We start from the raw sequence: 22888 nt of genomic DNA, 5'->3' as shown, positions 1-22888 counted from the left end.
TGTCAACCCTACACAGAATGTGGACCTGCCTTTCAACAGCAACAGTGAATACCTGCCCCACATAGATGCAATATTAAACTCTCTGTTGTTCAGTTGTCTTAAGAAACTTCTTTACATTCATGGAGGACTAGCTTGTATTACCTTTATTCTTCTGGAAAATTATTTTCTAAACAATGTCTCCTAAAACATTGGTCTGGCTAGACAATCCCCTCAAAATTGTTTGCAAATACTACATAAAACTTCCTCTTGGACTTTAACATTATTTATTTATTATAAGAAATTAAGTTTAATTAATTTAATTATAATAATTAAGTTAATTATTATTTAATCATTTAACGTCATTTAATTATTATTATTTTAACATATTACATAATAAAAGTGCTAAAGAATATAACTATAAAAATTCTGCTTGATTTTTTAATCTTAGAAATTCCCAATGATCCTGGAACTCTTTACTGGCATAACACTTATTATTATCCTATAAAATGAGTGTTCTGATGAATACACTTTGGAAAGCACAAATCTAGCTTTTCTCAACATTATCCATGGTTCCAGCCAGGCTGTTAAATGAATACTGTGAATAGTGTGAATTCCTAGTAAATTTAATTTTAGCATTAGAACAGTGATATTATATTACATTGTATTATGTTATTATAAATAAAGAATATTGTTGAGGACACAGTCCATTATAGTGTTGTTTTATCTTAATCCATGGGAATAATTCTCTCATAGGTCTCAGTATTCCAGTAAAAGCTCCTATGTGAACTTTTATGAAAACTTCACAAATATCTTGTAATACAACAGTCCCCAACCTTTTTGGCACCAGGGACCGGTTTCATGGAAGACAATTTTTCCATGGACCGGGGGGAGGGGGTAAGGGATGGTTTCAGTATGATTCAAGCACATTATATTTATTGTGCATTTTATTTCTATTATCATTACATTGTAATATATAATGAAATAATTATACAACTCACCATAATGCGGAATCAGTGGGAGCCCTGAGCTTGTTTTCCTGCAAATAGATGGTCCCATCGGGGGCTGAGGGGAGACAGTGACACCGGAAGTGTGTTGCTTATGTCCAGTCTACTCTGTAATCTCGTTTTGGTTGCTGTCACTGCAGAAAACCCTGCTTCACAAAGACAGGATGTTGGAAGTGGAAGCAGGCTCTACAGTGCTTTTGTGGCAATCTCAGGATATTCTGCCTTGACTGTAATCCAGAACGTATGGAGATTTGAAGTTGTCTCAAACATACTTTTAAGGCCACTGTCATCCTCAGTCTCAAGCAGTTGATCCTCTTCTAGCACGGACAAAGTTGATTCACCTGGCTTATTCACAAATGGGTCGCAGATCCATTCCTTCCCAATTCAGGGGTCTTTTCTGGTTGGGAAGTAATGCTCAAACTCTTTTGATCATTTTGAGATAGGTGATCATGCACCAGCTGGGAAAAAGAAGGCCCTGGCTCAGTCTCTTTCAAAATCTCTGCTAATGTTTGAAACTTGACAAAAACCCCAATGTTCACTTGTCGCCCCCATAATTTCAGTTTGGCTTTGAATGTAGCCACTTTATCTGCCGAATTGAACACAGTTGTCATTCTCCCCTGAAGTGACAGATTGAGTTCATTGAGCAGGTTGAATATGTCACACAAGTAAGCAAGTTTTGCAACCCATTCTGTGTCACTGAAATGTGCGGCCAGTGGTGACTGTTTTTCTAAAAGAAATCTCTGGAGCGGGTCTCATAACTCAGAAACTCTGGTCAGTGATCTACCTTTAGAAAGCCATCTCGCTTCTGTATATAAGGGAAGATGTGTGTGCTCTGTGTCCATCTCCTCACAGAGTCACGCAAACAGATGTGAGTTAAGAGCATGTACTTTAATGTGGTTGATAATTTTAATCACATTCTGCAAAACGTTGTTAAGTTCAGGTGACATTTTTCAGCTAGCCAGCATTTCTCTATGGATGACACAGTGTGTAGACTCACATTCAGAAGCGACCTCCTTGATCAGAGTAGTGAAACCAGAAAGCCATCCAGTCACGGCAGCTGCTCCATCTGCATATCCCGACACAAAATGACCAATTCAGTTTTCCTGATATATAATCATTCAAAGATTTGAATAGTTCTACAGCTGTGATGTTGGTTGGCAACAAAATTGCACATAACATATACTCATGCACATCCTCCTGAAAAATATATCACACAAAAGCAAGCATTGTTGCCTTGTTGTCAACATTGGTAGACTCGTCAACCTGGATTGCATACCACGGTGACTCATTAATTCTCTTTGACAATTGTGCCTCAATATCCTCTGCTAATTCATCTAGTTATGGTATTAGCCGAAAGAGGAACACGTATCACCTTCTGAACTGCAGCCTCTCCTAAAAGTTCATGACAAACATCCTTATCAGCAGGCAGGATCAACTCTTCACTAATAGTAAAGGGCTTCTTAGCTTTAGCAATGCGGTTAGCCACTAAGAATGATGCTCTCAATGCAGACACATTTGATGAAGTGGTGGCTTTCAATAATTGCTTCTGTTCTTCATGTTCACATTTTTTTCTTTTGAAAAACTCCAAAGACTTGTCTTTTAATGCAGGGTGCTTGGTCTCCATGTGGCGAAGCAGTTTTGAAGGTTTCATGGCTTCATTGGCTAGCCAGTCGCCACATTTTATACAAGGCAGACTTGCAGAATGTGAATCACCTGTGGCAATTAACCTATAATTTAAGTAGGACACTTGGTATTTTCTTTTAACTGCAGCTTTCTTTTCGTTAGCAGTCTTAGAGTCTTAGAGTCTTCTGCTGTCTAATCATTGGGTCTCTCCCCCTTTTCAAAGAAGCTCTCCAGCAACGTTTGTTTTTTACTCATTTTGGCTAGGGTTAGCTTGTGGGCTTATCAAAACTGTGACTGAGACAAGTGCGCAGTGCGGGAAAGAGGCGCGGATGGAAGTGGTAGACAAAATAATGGGAGGGCCATGCGCGAACTAAAATAAGTGTTGGATTCTGACTTAAAGCCTGCCATTAGATGCAGCTGTACAACTGAAGTACATCAACTCACTTGCCACTATAAAGCCTGCCACCAAATGCAGCTTAATTGTCACTCGCCACTCACTGATAGGGTTTTGATATGAGTCTGCAAGCAATTGATTTATTATGATCTTTGTGCCGTCAAACCTCTCTGCTAATGATAATCTGTATTTGCAGCCACTCCCCAGCACTAGCATCGCCGCCTTAGCTCCACCTCAGATCATCAGGCATTAGATTCTCATAAGGAACGCGCAACCCAGATCCCTCGCGTGCGCAGTTCATAGTAGGGTTTGCACTCCCATGAGAATCTAATGCTGCTGCTGATCTGACAGGACGCAGAGCTCAGGCAGTAATGCGAGCAATGGGGAGCAGCTATAAATACAGATGAAGCTTCGCTCGCTCGCCTGCTGCTCACTTCCTGCTGTAAGGCCCAGTTCCTAACAGGCCACAGATGACTATCAGTCCATGGCCTGGGAGTTGGGGACCCCTGTTGTAATAGATTATGTTTTCCTCTTTTCATTAACCATAGAAGGCTCATAGCTAACATTCAGTAAAATTTTAACAACTGCACAGGAATAAATATTATGCATACTTATATACTTATGCATGACTTCATCATATTTCTGTCCTATTTTTCATTCTCCCTGACCATTTCATATTTTATTTTTCAATGCTATTGGACTTTGTAACTTTTCTCAATTGCTTTTGGACCTTGTAAGCCAAGGCTGAAACAAAGTATGGAATAAGTAGATGAATTATCCTATTAGTTAAAAACTTGAAGGGCAAAGAATACTACAAAGGATATAAGATTACTTGGATCAGCATAATAACAAGGATAAGGTGAAGTTCTCTAGTCAAAACTAAGAGTTTCCAGGTCTGTTTATTTTTTGTAACACTCAGTATCTCTCATTAGTCTGAAACTCTCCAAGGTAATAGCCACCCTAAAGGTATGTACTCTGTTCTAGTCACCAAAAACTTTGTTTTCTGGAAATTTTGAAATAATCTTTAAATACCATATGTTAATCCAAAACACCCTTTCCTGCCAAAAACTTAAAGTTTTAAAATCATAATTACTATGCTAATATGATTCACGTGCCTGCACTGAATATTAAGTAAGAAGGCGCTTACTTTTAGAAGTTCATTTCTGACTTGCAAATTACTTTAGTAATTTTCTTCTGTGGAGAAAATATATAAATGCATAAATTTTAATAAAAGCCATGTTACACACATCTATCTAACCTCTCAACTTGGATCATTCTCTAGAATTCACTTCCAGATGATTTCAAAAAATTAAATCTAAACCTTTGTAACAGTTGTTTTTAATTTTACTTTTTTCCTCATTCCCTTGTCTACACTAATATCAGTATGGCCAATTCTCTCTCAAATTCTTTATGCTATTCATGACCATCATCATCACTTTTCTGAATAATAAAACCTAAATATCTGGTCTTGTGTTTCTTCAGGCTTGCCCATATGCAATCTATTATAGACATAGCATCCATATACACAGAATTAATTATAAAGCTCTGCTTTAGCTTTCCATTACTCTTAGGATAATGTCACTTCCTCTAGGCTAGATGCTTCCGTATGTACACTAAGAACACTCTGTATTTCTCTGCTTTAGCCTAACTAGATTTCATATAATTCTTGTTTTAATTGTCTTTCTCCTATTAGACTGGAAAAATCCCATGAGGGCAGGGACTTCCTGTTTCCCCAGCATGTAGCCCAGTATCTGGTACACGCTCAATATATATTTTTGAAAAAATGAAATCAGCTCACTTATAATGTGTCTTACAAGGACTATCCATGCCAAGGATTTGGAATATAAAACATAACTGGGCAAAAATGCAAATGCAAGGTAATTGTGGAAGGGAACTCACTGAAGTAAATTGAAAAAATCTATTTTGAAGATTTTTAAATGATATTTCAAACTAAATATGCTTGCATATAAGAAAGAAAAGGATAGTAAATATATTTTATTTATATTTAAATTAGTCAGTTAATTTCATATATATCAATACATACAGAGGGAGTAATCCTATAGTAAATCAATAGTGATTTCTTTTTCTTTTTTTAATATCTAAATACTTTCCATTTATTTATTTATTTATTTTTAAACACCTTTATTGGAGTATAATTGCTTTACAATGGTGTGTTAGTTTCTGCTTTATAACAAAGTGAATTAGCTATATATATACATATATCCCCATACCTCTTCCATCTTGTGTCTCCCTCCCACCCTCTCTATCCCACCCCTCTAGGTGGTCACAAAGCACTGAGCTAATCCCCCTGTCCTATGTGGCTGCTTTCCACTAGCTATCTATTTTACATTTGGTAGTGTATATATGTCCATGCCACTCTCTTCGTCCCAGCTTACCCTTCCCACTCCCCGTGTCCTCAAGTCCACTCTCTACGTCTGTGTCTTTCTTCCTCTCCTGCCCCTAGGTTCTTCACAATCAATTTTTTTTTTTTTTTTTTAGATTCCATATATATGTGTTAGCATACAGTATTTGTTTTTCTCTTTCTGACTTACTTCACTCTGCATGACAGACTCTAGGTCCATCCACCTCACTACAAATAACTCAATTTCATTTCTTTTTATGGCTGAGTAATATTCCATTGTATATATGTACCACATCTTATTTATCCATTCATCTGTCATCACTTAGGTTGCTTCCATGTCCTGGCTATTGTAAATAGAGCTGCAATGAACATTGTGGTACATGACACTTTATGAATTATAGTTTTCTCATGGTATATGCCCAGTAGTGGAATTGCTGGGTCGTATGGTAGTTCTATTTTTAGTTTTTTAAGGAACCTCTATACTGTTCTCCATAGTGTCTGTATCAATTTACATTCCCACCAACAGTGCAAGAGGGTTCCCTTTTCTCCACACCCACTCCAACATTTATTGTTTTTAGGTTTTTTGATGATGGCCATTCTGATTGGTGTGAGGTGACACCTCACTGTAGTTTTGATTTGCATTTCTCTAATGATTACTGATGTTGAGCATCCTATCATGTGTTTGTTGGCCATCTGTATGTCTTCTTTGGAGAAATGTCTGTTTAGGTCTTCTGCCCATTTTTGGATTGGGTTGTTTGTTTTCTTGATATTGAGCTGCATGAGCTGCTTGTAAATTTTGGAGATTAATCCTTTGTCAATTGCTTCATTTGTAAATATTTTTCCCATTCTGAGGGTTGTTTTTTCACCTTGTTTATGTTTTCCTTTGCTGTGCAAAAGCATTTAAATTTCATTAGGTCCCATTTGTTTATTTTTGTTTTTATTTCCATTTCTCTAAGAGATAGTTCAAAAAGGACCTTGCTGTGATTTATGTCATAGAGTGTTCTGCCTGTGTTTGCCTGTAAGAGTTCTATAGTGACTGGCCTTACATTTAGGTCTTTAATCCATTATGAGTTTATTTTTGTGTATGGTGTTAGGGAGTGTTCTAATTTCATTCTCTTACCATGTAGCTGTCCATTTTTCCCAGCACCACTTATTGAAGAGGCTGTCTTTTCTCCATCGTATATTCTTGTCTCCTTATCAAAGATAAGGTGACCATATGTGCGTGGGTTTATCTCTGGGCTTTCTATCCTGTTCCATTGATCTATATTTCTGTTTTTGTGCCAGTACCATACTGTCTTGATTACTGTAGCTTTAGTATAGTCTGAAGTCCAGGAGCCTGATTCCTCCAGCTCCATGTTTTTCTCAAGTTTGCTTTGGCTATTCTGGGTCTTTTGTGTTTCCATACAAATTGTGAAATTTTTTGTTCTAGTTCTGTGAAAAATGCCATTGATAGTTTGATAGGGATTGCATTGAATCTGTAGATTGCTTTGGGTGGTAGAGTCATTTTCACAATGTTGATTCTTCCAATCCAAGAATATGGTATATCTCTCTATCTGTTTGTATCATCTTTAATTTCTTTCATCAGTGTCTTATAGTTTTCTGCATACAGGTCTTTTGTCTCCTTAGGTAGGTTTATTCCTAGGTATTTTATTCTCCTTTCATCACTTTAAATATGTCCTGCCACAACCTTGTGGCTTGCAGAGTTTCTGCTGAAAGATCAGCTGTTAACCTTATGGAATTCCCTTGTATGTCATTTGTTGTTTTTCCCTTGCTGCTTTTAATATTTTTTCTTTGTATTTAATTTTTGATAGCTTGATTAATATTTGTCTTGGCATGTTTCTCCTTGGATTTATCCTGTATGGCACTGTCTGCTCTTCCTGGACTTGATTGGCTATTTCATTTCCCATATTAAGGAAGTTTTCAACTATAATCTCTTCAAATATTTTCTCAGTCCCTTTCTTTTTCTCTTCTTCTTCTGGGACCCCTATAATTCGAATGTTGGTGCATTTAATGTTGTCCCAGAGGTCTCTGAGACTGTCCTCAATTCTTTTCATTCTTTTTTTCTTTATTCTGCTCTGTAGTAGTTATTTCCGCTATTTTATCTTCCAGGTCACTTATCCGTTCTTCTGCCTCAGTTTCTTGTATTTTCTCCATTCTATTTCAAAGATTTTGGATCATCTTTACTATCCTTACTCTGAATTCTTTTTCAGGTAGACTACATATTTCCTCTTCATTTGTTTGGTCTGGTGGGTTTTTACCTTGCTCCTTCATCTGCTGTGTTTTCCTCTGTCTTCTCATTTTGCTTAACTTACTGTGTTTGGGTCTCCTTTTTGCAGGCTGCAGGTTCGTAGTTCCTGTTGCTTTTGGTGTCGGCCTCCAGTGGATAAGGTTGGTTCAGTGGGTTGTGTAGGCTTCCTGGTGGAGGGGACTGGTGCCTGTGTTCTGGTGGATGAGGCTGGATCTTGTCTTTCTGGTGGCAGGACCGCATCTTGTGGTGTGTTTTGGGGTGTCTGTGACCTTATTATGATTTTTGGCAGCCTCTCTGCTAATGGGTGGGGTTGTGTTCCTGTCTTGCTAGTTGTTTGGCATAGGACGTCCAGCACTATAGCTTGCTGGTTGTTGAGTGCAGCTGGGTCTTAGTGTTGAGATGGAGATCTCTGGGAGAGTTCTTGCCATTTGATATTACATGGAACCGGAAGGTCTCTGGTGGACCAATGTCCTGAATGTGGCTCTCCCACCTCAGAGACACAGATCTGACACCCAGCAGGTGCACTGAGACCCTGTCAGCCACAAGGCCAGCTTCCACTGTCACAAATTTTGGACAAATGTCTTTACTACTGCTCTCAGAAATCTTGTGAGGATGCAAATATTCTCCCCATTTTCAGATGAGGAAACCAGAATTTGGCAAAGTTACATAACTTGCCCAGCATCACATAGTCAGGCTTTAGTATGGCCATGACCCAAATCCAAACCTAATTCTCAATAGTGAATTTTTAAAAAGAAATTTTTAAAAAAGAAATCTTTTCACTATCCCCACCAAATATATCCCCTAATTGATGTACTTGGTCACTGACTTAATCAATAAAATATAAATGCAAGGAAGAAGATTTATCTTATCCTAGTAGATCAGAAAAATCATAGAAAGTCTGGTTAAATGTAATAAATTGGACAAATGCATGCATTTTTATTTCCTTTTCCAAACCTGACTAAAATGACAGTAAATTGTATTTACAAATGTATAATACCATAAGGACAAATAGAATCTGAAGAGAAATGACCTTGAATTTTCAGACAATGGAAAGCTGATGGAGACTTGGTAACACACTGAAAGGGATGCTGAAACCTGATTGCTTAAAGAGAGATATCCAATGAAAAGCAGGCTGATTCAACTGAAGAACTACAAAATAGTTCAGACCTTGGGACTACAAGGTGCTTTCAAAGATGGGAGTTAGGGGTAGTGATAAAAACAGGAGTATCAGTTCTAGACTCTTCCCTCCATATCACAAAACCAAAAATCCCTCCCTCCCCAACACATGCAAGAGAAGAGTGATTTATTCTCTCAAAGAAACTGAACTAGAAGGACTGTGAACTTAGGAACACCAGGCACAGGAGAAGGCAAGAATAAAACACCATTCTAAAAACAAAGGAGTTAAATAAGTCTACAGTCTGAACAGTAGATGAGACCTTCATCCCTATAATCCTTTCTTAGCTCCTAGAATGCTGTCTCCCAGATATACCTCTTACAAGAGGTCAGAGGATTATTCCCCAGAGAAACTTGCCCTAAAAAAAAAAAAGACTTATTGATACTAATAGTTGGGAGTTCTTCAAGAAAAGAGAAAAATGAGAAGAGAAAGAAGAAAGATGAGGAGGAGGAGGAGAGAGAAGAAGAAAGGAAAAGGGAGGGAGGGAGGGAAGGGAGGGAGGGAGGAAGGAAGGAAGGAAGGAGAAAATGTTTAGCCCCTGCTGCATACTTAGAGATTCCAATCAGTAACTTGCTCTCATATATAAATGAGCTTCTCATTAAAACCTCTATCAGAAAAGAAAAACAAATAGAAACAATGGAGAGAAAATAGAGACAAGGCATAAAGAAGAATAATACCTAAGAAAACATATAATTAATAGCTTCAGAAAGATGCCATAAAGAAGAGAATGTGGGCTTCCCTGGTGGCGCAGTGGTTGAGAATATGCCTGCCAATGTAGGGGACATGGGTTCGAGCCCTGGTCTGGGAAGATCCCACATGCCACGGAGCAACTAGGCCCGTGAGCCACAATTACTGAGCCTGCGCATCTGGAGCCTGTGATCCACAAGAAAGGCCGCGATAGTGAGAGGCCCGTGCACCGCGATGAAGAGTGGCCCCAACTTGCCGCAACTAGAGAAAGCCCTCACACAGAAATGAAGACCCAACACAGCCAAAAATAAATAAATAAATAAATAATAAATAAGTAAGTAAATAAAGGAGTTCCTTTAAAAAAAAAAAAAAGAAGAGAATGTGATTTAGAAAAAAGAAAAATTAATCAGAGAACACAGGACAACTCTTAGAAATTAAAAATTAATTTAGATCATCTGAAATTTAAAATTTTAATTAAGTTTAGAAGATATAGATGAGGAAATTTCCCTGTAAGCAAAAGAAAAAGCCAAAACTGAAAAATATGTTTAAAAAAAATGAGAGAGAAAGAGAGAGTGTGTATGTCAATTCAGGTGATCTAATCTTAGGGGTTGTAGAAAGATGGAAGAAAGAAAATGGAGTGGACTATAAAAGGATTCACTGAGTACCCAGACAATGAGGTCAAAAAGATCCTCCCTAAGGCACATTCTAATACTATTTCAGAACCTTGGAGAAATGAAAGAGGAAAGAGGAAAATAAGAGAAAATAAAGAGAGAAAAATAGGTCACATGGAAAGGGTCAGGAGCCACAACAGCAGTTGATCTTCACATCAACAGTGGAGCAAAGTCCTCAAATTTCTGAGGAAAGAATTGGCAACCTATAATTCTACATCTGGACAAATTATAACGTGAAAATAGGGTTAGATTAAAAACTGTTTAAGAAGTAAAAGGGTTCAAATTTATTTCTCTGCATCTTTTCTCAGAAAGCTAAGAGAGGATGTGCTCCAACAAAATAAAGTAATAAACCAAGAACTGTAAGGATGGCAGAGGATCCAACACAGGAAAGAGGTAATAGGAATTCCTAGGATAAGGTGAAGGGAAGTCACAGGATGACAGCTGTGTAGGAGGAAGTCTAAATAATAGATTCCCTGACCCATATGAAAGAATATGAGAAGAGCTAGTGATTTGTACATAAAAAATTAAAACAAATTTAAAAGGGGGAGGGGCAATTATTAACAAATCCAAGAAAAATTTAAGAGCCATACAGGAGAGGAATGTAACATATTACTTGGCTCAGCTGTGAACATAATTTACTTAATCATAAAAAATGTAAAGACTAAGTATTAATCATATAAAATATTATAACTCTACTGGGAGTATGAAAGTGGAGAAAGGACTATGAGAGCAGGCAGGGTGGTAAGAGTGCTAAATCTTCAACCTGCGTTTTACAAAGTAATAGGTAATATCTAAAACTGCTTAATCAAAAAGAAAAAAATAAGCAAACAATTTAAACACATGGAAGTACATACCAGAAGAGCAGCTGAAAGAGTTGAAAGTATTTGGGGGATGAAAATTGGGGTTGTGTTAGGTAAAGAGATGACCACTATTTTCCCTTTAAGCTTTACAGTCCTATTTGACATTTGAAATTATTATACATGAATTACTTTATCAAAAATAAAAATTAGAAGGGAAAAAGAGCAAACAGTCTACATTTTCTTAAGCTCATTCATCCCTTAGTGACAGCAGGTCTTGTTTATAAACCACTGCAACCTCAGCTCTCCCCATGCCTACACTCTGGAAGATTCCTTTAGTACTTAGGTTCTAAGGAAAATCTTTGTCTCCTTTGGATGCTAAATAACAAAAGAAAACCTGTTCTTATTCTTCCTGATGGGGTAAGTCATTATGAAATTAACATTTAAAAATCAAGCTTAGGGTTAAAGTTAAAAGTAGTAAAACAAGAACTCCTATAACTTTTGTTCATGTCAAACTACTTATACTATATTTTTTATCCAATAATTTATCTAATTACAGATACCACAGTTAATTCCCGTTACTCCAAGTTTCATATATAAAAATCAGAAAAATTTTGATAAATTATAATGAGAATATTTCTTGAATCCAGAACCATGAAACAAGGCCACTGCATGAGTGTGCATTTTGCGCTCTGCCGAGGAGATGAGGGTAGGAGGTAGATTCAGTTGCTCACTAAGCCAGGATACCCAAGTTGCTCTGCCTGGAGGACAGGGTTCTTGTTTGTTATTAGCCTACCCAGAGAGGTCCTTTTTGCAAATGAATCAGTCAGGGGATGCACCTTATATGTAATTCACAAACAATGCAGTACATCCTAGTTGCAGCTCTGATTAACTGGCTTTCTAAAAAAGGCTCTATTTTAATCTTTTGATCAATTTGCACTCGGACAAAACTATAAGACTATGAGCAGTGGTCAAATCTGTGTGATCAAGACCTACATTTACAGATTGATGTCCCTGTCACAAATGTCTTGTTACGTACCAAGAATGTGTTTCCACAGTGCCCACACACGACTCTTGTACCTTCTGGTTGGACTGGCAATGCAGGTTGAGCTGGCTGTTCTTCAGAAATAAGCATTACTGGGCCAAGGTTAATTATGCGTCTACTGTGGAAACAGAAAGGAAACAACTTCATTATCCCACAAATGGACTGAGAGCAAAACCTACACTGTGGGGCCAAAAACATGGAATATAATATTGAAAATAGGTTATACTTGTTTTATAAATTAAGTGAATTAAATGTCAGCCTTTAGAGCCAAAATCACAGAAAACAGCAATAGTCAATATTTCAAAAGCAAAAAGATTAGTTGGAATTGGACCTAATCAAATCACCTTGGGAACCATTTAACTACTGTTTCCAAGTTCTTATAAATTCAAATCTTATCATTCCTTATCTTATCTTATCCTATCTAGGAAGACAACTTGAGTAAAAGACTAAATAAGTTAAAATATTGTACATTAACAGATATATGTGTGCCATGAATGTACCAAAGTGCTGAGTCACAACCAAATTTCTCTCGGTAAGCTGGTAATCCTTAATGTCTCTTTAATTGGAGTTGGACAGAAAGGACAATGGTAGGCTCCTTTCCTTTCTGTTTCCCAGGTTACCATCAGATGGGGTTGCAAATGATTCACATAACAGTCAAAAAGACAGAAAACACAGAAACAAAACACAGTTAAGGTTTTGATATACTCCTATCTGGGCACTTCCATACGTCATTTGGCAGAGGCACATGACTACAGAATTTATTGCATAGCTTATACTCAGCAAAGACTAGTATAATAACACAATTTAAAGTATACAGTGATTACTAAAACACTTCCAACTTAAGATGAAATATGTCAAAGATAAACTAATTGGTTATTTTTAATAAAACACAATGAGTCACTGATTTATTACAATCTATTAAGTAGTTATGTAACCACAGGAAAACTTTCATTGCTTATTCAAGAATATTAGTTTACAAATAACTGTAACCAGAGGGGATTCAAGATGGTGGAAGAGCAAGATGTAGAGATCACCTTCCTCCCCGCAAATACATCAGAAATACATCTACATGTGGAACAACCCCTACAGAACACGTACTGAACGCTGGCAGAAGACCTCAGACATCCCAAAACGCAAGAAACTCCCCACATACCTGGGTAGGGCAAAAGAAAAAAGAAAAAACAGAGACAAAAGAATAGGGACAGGACCTGCACCAGTGGGAGAGAGCTGTAAAGGAGGAAAGGTTTCCACACACTAGGAAGACCCTTCGTGGATGGAGACTGTGGGTGGCGGAGGGGGGAGCTTCAGAGACATAGAGGAGAGCGCAGCAACAGGGGTTCAGAGGGCAAAGTGGAGAGATTTCCACACAGAGGACTGGTGCCGACCAGCACTCACCAGCTTCGGTCAGATCCCAGGGAGAGGACTGGGGTTGGCTGCATGAACACAGCCTGAAGGGGGCTAGTGTGCCACAGCTAGCCAGGAGGGAGTCTGGGAAAAGGTCTGGAGCTACTGAAGAGGCAAGAGACTTTTTCTTGCCTCTTTGTTTTGTGGTGCATGAGGAGAAGGAATTAAGAGCGACACTTAAAGGAGCTCCAGAGACGAGCGTGAGTCACGGCTATCAGCACGAACCCCAGAGACGGGCATGAGACGCTAAGGCTACTGCTGCATCCACCAAGAAGCCTGTGTGCAAGCACAGGTCACTATCTACACCTCCCCTCCTGGGAGCCTGTGCAGCCCGCCACTGCCAGGGTCCTGTGACTCAGGGACAACTTCCCCGGGAGAACACACGGCATGCCTCAGGCTATTGCAATGTCATGCCGGTCTCTGCCGCCAAAGGCTCACCCTGCATTCCATATCCCTCCCTCCCCTGGCCTGAGTGAGCCAGAGCCCCTGAATCAGCTGCTCCTTTAACACCGTCCTGTCTGAGCGAAGAATAAATGCCCTCAGGTGACCTACACTCAGAAGCTGAAGACCAGGAGCTGTGCATACAAAGAAGAGAAAGGGAAATCTCTCCCAGCAGCATCAGGAGCAGCAAATTAAATCTCGACAGTCAACTTGATGTACCCGGCATCTGTGGAATACCTGAATAGACAATGAATCACACCAAATTGAGGAGGTGGACATTGGGAGAAACGATATATATATATATTTTTTTTTTCCGTTTTTCACTTCTTGTGAGTCTGTATGTGTATGCTTCTGTGAGTGATTTTGTCTGTATAGCTCTGCTTTTATCATAAGTCCTAGGGTTATGTCTCTCCATTTTTCTTTTTATTTCTTTTCTTTTTTTAGTGTAGTTTTTAGCGATTGTTATCATTGGTGGATTTGTTTTTTGGTTTGGTTGCTCTCTTCCTTCTTTCTTTATTTTTTATTACTTTTTAAATTTTTAAAATATTTTTAAAATTTTAATAACTTTATTTTATTTTATTTCATTTTATTCGACCTTTTTCTTTCTTTCTTTCTTTTTTTCTCCCTTTTATTATGAGCTGTGTGGATAATAGGCTCTTTGTGCTCTGGCCAGGCATCGGGGCAGTGCCTCTGAGTTGGGAGAGCCAAGTTCAGGACATTGGTCCACCAGAGACCACCCAGCTCGAAGTAATATCAAACGGGGAAAATCTCCCACGGATCTCCATCTCAATGCCAAGACCCAGCTCCACTCAACGACCAGCAAGCTACAGTGCTGGACACCTTATGCCAAACAAATAGCAAGATAGGAACACAACCCCATCCATGAGCAGAGAGGCTGCCAAAAATCATAATAAGGTCACAGACACCCCAAAACACACCATCAGATGTGGACCTGCCCACCAGAAAGACAAGATCCAGCCTCATCCACCAGAACACAGGTGCTAGTCCCCTCCACCAGGAAGCCTACACAACCCACTGAACCAACCTTAGCCACTTGGGGCAGACACCAAAAACAACGGGAACTATGAACCTGCAGCCTGCGAAAGGGAGACCCCAAATGCAGTAACTTAAGCAAAATGAGAAGACAGGGAAACACAGAGTAGATGAAGGAGCAAGGTATAAACCCACCACACCTAACAAATGAAGAGGAAATAGGCAGTCTACCTGAAAAAGAATTCAGAATAATGATAGTAAAGATGATCTAAAATCTTGGAAATAGAATAGACAAAATGCAAGAAACATTTAACAAGGACCTAGAAGAACTAAAGACCAAACAAACAATGATGAACAACACAATAAATGAAACTAAAAATTCTCTAGAAGGGATCAATAGCAGAATAACTGAGGCAGAAGAACGGATAAGTGACCTGGAAGAAAAAATACTGGAAATAACTACTGCAGAGCAGAATAAAGAAAAAATAAGGAAAAGAATTGAGGACAGTCTCAGAGACCTCTGGGACAACATTAAATGCACCAACATTCGAATTATAGGGGTCCCAGAAGAAGAAGAGAAGAAGAAAGGGACTGAGAAAATATTTGAAGAGATTAAAGTTGAAAACTTCCCTAATATGGGAAAGGAAATATTTAATCAAGTCCTGGAAGCACAGAGAGTCCCATACAGGATAAATTCAAGGAGAAAGATGCCAAGACACATATTAGTCAAATAATCAAAAATTACATACAAACAAAAAAGATTAAAAGCAACAAAGGAAAAACAACAAATAACATACAAGGGAATCCCCATAAGGTTAACAGCTGATCTTTCAACAGAAGCTCTGCAAGCCAGAAGGGAGTGACAAGACATATTTAAAGTGATGAAAGGGAAAAATGTACAACTAAGATTATTCTACACAGTAAGGATCTCATTCAGATTTGATGGAGAAATTAAAATCTTTACAAACAAGCAAAAGCTAAGAGAATTCAACACCACCAAGCCAGCTTCACAACAAATGCTAAAGGAACTTCTTTAGGCAAGAAACACAACAGAAGGATAAGACCTACACGAGCAAACTCAAAACAATTAAGAAAATGGTAATAGGAACATACATATCAATAATTACCTTAAATGTAAATGTATTAAATGCTCACACCAAGAGACATAGACTGGATGAATAGATAAAAAAATAAGACCCATATATATGCAGTCTACAAGAGACCCAATTCAGACTTAAGGACACATACAGACTGAAAGTGAGGGGATGGACAAAGATATTCCATGCAAATGGAAATCAAAACAAAGCTAGAGTAGCAATTCTCATATCAGACAAAATAGACTTTAAAATAAAGACTATTACAAGAGACAAAGAAGAACACTTCATAATGATCAAAGATCAATCCAAGAAGAAGATATCACAATTGTAAATATTTATGCACCCAAGATAGGAGCACCTCAATACATAAGGCAAATGCTAACAGCTGTAGAAGGGGAAATCAACAGTAACACAATATAGTAGGGGACTTTAACACCCCACTTTCACCATTGGACAGATCATCCAAAATCAAAATAAATAAGGAAACACAAGCTTTAAATGACACATTAAACAAGATGGACTTAATTGATACTTTTAGGACATTCCATCCAAAAACAACAGAATACACTTTCTTCTCAAGTGCTCATGGAACATTCTCCAGGATAGATCATATCTTGCATCACAAATCAACGTTTGGTAAATTTAAGAAAATTGAAATCGTATCAAGTTTCTTTTCTGACCACATCACTATGAGACTAGATATCAATTACAGGAAAAAATCTGTAAAAAATACAAACACATGGAGGCTAAGCAATACACTACTTCATAACCAAGAGATCACTGAAGAAATCAAAGAGGAGATCAAAAATACCTAGAAACAAATGACAATGAAAACACGACAAGCCAAAACCTATGGGATGGAGCAAAAGCAGTTCTAAGAAGGAAGTTTATAGCAATACAATCCTACCTTAAGAAACAAGAAACATCTCAAATAAACAACCTAACCTTACACCTAAAACAATTAGAAAAAGAAGAACAAAAAAACCCAAAAGTTAGCAGAAGGAAAGAAATGACATAGATCAGATCAGAAATAAATGAAAAAGAAATGAAGGAAATGATAGCAAAGATCAATAAAACTAAAAGCTGGTTCTTTGACAAGATAAACAAAATTGATAAACCATTAGTCAGACACATCAAGAAAAAAAGGGAGAAGACGCAAATCAATAGAATTAGAAATCAAAAAGGAGAAGTAAAAACTGACACAGTAGAAATACAAAGGATCATGAGAGATTATTACAAGCAACTATATGCCAATAAAATGGACAACCTGGAAGAAATGGACAAATTCTTACAAACACCCAACCTTCTGAGGCTGAACCAGGAAGAAATAGAAAATATAAACAGACCAATCACAAGCACTGAATTGAAACTGTGATTAAAAATCTTCCAATAAACAAAAGTCCAGGACCAGATGCCTTCAAAGGCGAATTCTATCAAAGATTTAGAGAAGAGTTAACACCTGTCTTTCTCAAACTTTTCCAAAATATAGCAGAGGGAGGAACACTCCCAAACTCATTGTATGAGGCCACCACCACCCAGATAACAAAACCAGACAAAGATGTCACAAAGAAAGAAAACTAGAGGCCAATATCACTGATGAACATAGATGCAAAAATCCTCAACAAAATACTAGCAAACAGAATCCAGCACCACATTAAAAGGATCATACACCATGATTAAGTGGGTTTATCCCAGGAATTCAAGGATTCTTCAATATATGCAAATCAATCAATGTGATACACAATATTAACAAATTGAAGGAGAAAAACCATATGATCATTTCAATCGATACAGAGAAAGCTTTCGACAAAATTCAACACCCATTTATGATAAAAACCCTGCAGAAAGTAGGCATAGAGGGAACTTACTGCAGCATAATAAAGGCCATATATGACAAACCCACAGCCAACATCATCCTCAATGGTGAAAAACTGAAACCATTTCCACTAAGATCAGGAATAAGACAAGGTTGCCCAATCTCACCTCTATTATTCAACATAGTTTTGGAAGTTTTAGCCACAGCAATCAGAGAAGAAAAAGAAATAAAAGGAATCCAAATTGGAAAAGAAGAAGTAAAGCTGTCACTGTGTGCAGATGACATGATACTATACATAAAGAATCCTAAAGATGCTACCAGAAAACTACTAGAGCTGATCAATGAATTTGGTAAAGTAGCAGGATACAAAATTAATGCACAGAAATCTCTTGCATTCCTATACACTAATGATGAAAAATCTGAAAGTGAAACTAAGAAAACACTCCCATTTACCACTGCAACACAAAGAATAAAATACCTAGGAATAAACCTACCTAAGGAGACAAAAGGCCTGTATGCAGAAAATTATAAAACACTGATGAAAGAAATTAAAGATGATACAAATAGATGGAGAGATATACCATGTTTTTGGATTGGAAGAATCAACATTCTGAAAATGACTATATTACCCAAAGCAATGTACAGATTCAGTGCAATCCCTATTAAACTACCAATGGCATTTTTCACAAAACTGGAAGAAAAAAATTTCACAATTTGTATGGAAACACAAAAGACCCCGAATAGAAAAAGCAATCTTGAGAAAGAAAAACGGAGCTGGAGGAATCAGGCTCCCGGACTTCGGGCTACACTACAAAGCTATAGTAATCAAGACAGTATGGTACTGGCACAAAAACAGAAACATAGATCAATGGAACAGGATAGAAAGCCCAGAGATATACCCACGCACATATGGTCACCTTATCTTTGATAAAGGAGGCAAGAATATACAATGGAGAAAAGACAGCCTCTTCAATAAGTGGTGCTGGGAAAACTGGACAGCTACATGTAAAAGAATGAAATTAGAACACTCCCTAACACCATACACAAAAATAAACTCAAAATGGATTAAAGACCTAAATGTAAGGCCAGACACTCTCAAACTCTTAGAGGAAAACACAGGCAGAACACTCCATGACATAAATCACAGCAAGATCCTTTTTGACCCACCTCCTAGAGAAATGGAAATAAAAACAAAAATAAACAAATGGGACCTAATGAAACTTAAAAGCTTTTGCACAGAAAAGGAAACCATAAACAAGACCAAAAGACAACCCTCAGAATGGGAGAAAATATTTGCAAATGAAGCAACTGACAAAGGATTAATCTCCAAAATTTACAAGCAGCTGATTATCAAAAAAAACAAACAACCCAATCCAAAAATGGGCAGAAGACCTAAACAGACATTTCTCCAAAGACATACAGATTGCCAACAAAAACATGAAAGAATGCTCAAGATCATTAATCATTAGACAAATACAAATCAAAACTACAATGAGATATCATCTCACACCGGACAGAATGGCCATCATCAAAAAATCTGCAAACAATAAATGCTGGAGAGGGTGTGGAGAAAAGGGAACCCTCTTATACTGTTGGTGGGAATGTAAATTGATACAGCCACTATGGAGAACAGTATGGAGGTTCCTTAAAAAACTAAAAATAGAACTACCATATGACCCAGCAATCCCCCTACTGGACATATACCCTGAGAAAACCATAATTCAAAAAGAGAGATGTACCACAATGTTCACTGCAGCTGTATTTACAATAGCCAGGACATGGAAGCAACCTAAGTGTCCATCAACAGATGAATGGGTAAAGAAGATGTGGCACATATATTCAATGGAATATTGCTCAGCCATAAAAAGAAACGAAATTGAGTTATTTGTAATGAGGTGGATGGACCTAGAGTCTGTCATACAGATTGAAGTTAAGTCAGAAAGAGAAAAACAAATACTGTATGCTAACACATATATACGGAATCTAAAAAAAAAAAATGGTCATGAAGAACCTAGGGGCAAGAGAGGAATAGACGCAGACCTACTAGAGAATGGACTTGAGGACACAGGGAGGGTGAAGGGTAAGCTGGGAGAAAGTGAGAGATTGGCATGGACATATATACACTACCAAATGTAAAATAGATGGCTAGTGGGAAGCAGCCGCATAGCACAGGGAGATCAGCTCGGTGCTTTGTGACCACCTAGAGGGGTGGAATAGGGAGTGTGGGAGGGAGGCAGAAGCAAGAGGGAAGAGATATGGGAATATATGTATATGTATAGCTGATTCACTTTGTTATAAAGCAGAAACTAACACACCATTGTAAAGCAATTATACTCCAATAAATATGTTTAAAAAAAAAAGAAAGAAAAAAAAAAAGATAAATAGACAGAAACAGAGTAAGTAAAATATGAAAAAATCTAAGTGCACTGCATATAGCAAAAGTAAATTTCCTTTGTGAAACTTTTGTTTCAAATATATGAGTGTGTGTATGTACGTATGTATATGAATACATATGAATTTTCAGTTGTAAAATAAAATGTATTTTACACTTGGCATCAGAGCCAAAAGTTTAAAAAGTGTGAAAAGCACTGATTTGAACTATTTATTTTCTCTCTCAGAGCTTCAGATTTCTCATCTATAAGCTGGAAATAAAAATAACAGCAAATAAAAAACCAAACAAACAAATAACTGTAACCATTAATTTCAAACTAAGCAGTATTATTCCTTTAACAAAGAAAAAAATACTGTAGTTCGTATAATTACTTTGAGGAGAAAGACTGTTTAGAACAGAACCTGCCACATAATGAATCTTTAATAAGTACTTGTTGAATGAACAAATGAATGAATGAATGAATCTTTATGTCTTACCAGTTGGGTCTTGGACATCCTATTCGCCGTGATGTGTCCTTACAAATGAGGAGACAATTACAAGGGCATCTAACATACTTCTTCCCTGTTGGGGGGTTTTTGATTGGCTAGATAAGAGAAGAAAATATAAACACAGCAAATTAACTAAAGTACAGATTGCCAAAACTTGTTTGTATATAAAATGGAAATGATTCTTAAAATCTAAGGCTCCCCATAGCGCTACCAAAGTACACATTAAGGAAAAGTGCATCGTAAGTGATTTTTTAAATTTTATTGAAGTATTGTTGATTTACAATGCCGTGTTAATTTCTGCTGTACAGCAAAATGACTCGGTTATACATATACATATTCTTTTTCATATTCTTTTCCATTATGGTTTATCACAGGATATTGAATATAGTTCCCTGTGCTATAAAATAGGACCTTGTTGTTTATCCATACTATATATAATAGTTTGCATCTGCTAGTCCCAACCTCCCAATCCTTCCCTCACCAATCCCTCTGCCCCTTGGCAGCCACAGGTCTGTTCTCTATGTCTGTGAGTCTGTTTCTGTTTCATAGATAGTATCATATTTTAGATTCCACATATAAGTGATAGCATATGGTATTTGTCTTTCTCTTTCTGACTTACTTCACTTAGTATGATAATCTCTAGTTGCGTCCATATTGCTACAAATGGCATTATTTCATTCTTTTCAATGGCTGAGTAATATTCCATTGTATATACATATATATATATATTATACATACATATATATATATATATATAATATATATATATATTATATATATATATTATATATATACCACATTTTCTTTATCCATTCATCTGTCAATGGACACTTAGGTTGTTTCCATGTCTTGGTTATTGTAAGTAGTGCTGCTATGAACATAGAGGTGCATGTACCTTTTCGAACTAAAGTCTTTTCTGGGTATATGCCCAAGAGTAGGATTGCTGAATCATATGGTAACTCTGTTTTTAGTGTTTTGGGGAACCTCCATACTGTTTTCCATAGTGGCTGCACCATATTACGTTCTCACCAACAGTGTAGGAGGGTTCCTTTTCCTCCACACTCTCTCTAGCATTTATTATTTGTAGACTTTTTAATGATGGCCATCCTGACCGGTGTGAGGTGGTACCTCATTGTAGTTTAGATTTGCCTTTCTCTAATAATTAATGATGAATCATAGGTGATTTTAAATAGCTCAAATGTTGGTAAACACTCTATAAAATTTGGGGGACTGTAGAGATTTAATTATGAAGGGCATATTTCAAAATTTGTTTGTATTGGCCTGGAGTTGTTTTCCATTTAAAGTTCACAAGACAAGGTCATTTATCTGCCTGGCCAGGGGCAAACATTCACTGAGGGTTCTTGCACATGTCTGAGAAAAGCAAGCTCAAAAAGAATAGTAGGGAAAGAGGAGTATATCAGAAATCTGAATTTTTCTTAAACTTTACTCACTAGAATACAAGTGATTAATTTTATGGCATCTTTTAGCTTAAAAAAAAACTTATTATAGTTCCTAATGCTAGCATTTCCTTTTTCTTTAACTTTACAGTAAATTTAAAAGCTAGAATAAATAAAACCAAAGAAAACACTCCTCTCATTACTAGGACTTAAGCTTGTTAAAGCAAATAAGCTCTGATGCACTGAGAGGAATAGAACACCACTCCTGTGGCATGCTTGCCAAAATGTATAACCTGAATTTAATCACAAGATAACATCAGACAAACCCAAATGAGGAACAGTCTACAAAATATCTTACCTGTACTCTTCAAAACTGTCAAGGCAATAGAAGACAAAGACTAAATTTCAGATTAAGGCAGATTAAAGAAACATGATAATCAAATGCAACATGTAATTCTTAATTGACTCCTGGACCAGATTTTTTTTTTAATGGAACAATTGGGCAAACATGAATTAAGTCAAAAGATTAAATAACAGTATTGTATCAATGTTAATTTCCTGAATTTGATAACTGTACTGTGATTGTATAAGTGAATGTCCTTTTTTTTTTTTTTGGAAAGTTTACACTAAATTTTAGGAAATTTACACTAAAATGTTTAGGGGTAGAAGAGCACCATGTCCACAATTACCTTAAAAGGTTCTGAAAAAAAATATTTATTTAGAAAGAGAGAGAAAGCTACTTTGGCAAAATGTCAATGTTTGTGGAATGTGGATGAGGGGCCCACATGGGAATTCTCTATACTATGTACTATTATTTTTCTAACTTTCTGTAAGTCTGCAACATATTTTTTTTTAAGATTTAAGAATTTTAAGTAA

At 37.0% G+C, this 22888-nt stretch overlaps 1 protein-coding gene across 3 annotated transcripts in view; it reads right to left on the bottom strand.

The window, feature by feature from the left end:
- PIP4P2 (phosphatidylinositol-4,5-bisphosphate 4-phosphatase 2) overlaps positions 1–22888 on the bottom strand; it is an 87169-nt gene that overhangs the window by 25638 nt on the left and 38643 nt on the right. For all 3 annotated transcript variants that reach the window (XM_036830428.1, XM_036830429.1, XM_036830431.1), the window contains 2 exons: positions 20604–20710; positions 11979–12102 (listed from right to left, as the gene is read on the bottom strand). In XM_036830428.1, the coding sequence (XP_036686323.1) occupies positions 11979–12102; positions 20604–20710 (231 nt within the window). The remainder of the gene's footprint in view (positions 1–11978; positions 12103–20603; positions 20711–22888) is intronic.

The sequence above is a fragment of the Balaenoptera musculus genome, chromosome 17 (genome assembly GCF_009873245.2).
Source record: "Balaenoptera musculus isolate JJ_BM4_2016_0621 chromosome 17, mBalMus1.pri.v3, whole genome shotgun sequence".
NCBI lineage: Eukaryota > Metazoa > Chordata > Mammalia > Artiodactyla > Balaenopteridae > Balaenoptera > Balaenoptera musculus.
Note: the sequence above shows the minus strand (reverse complement) of the source record. Positions and strands in the feature narration are given on the sequence as shown.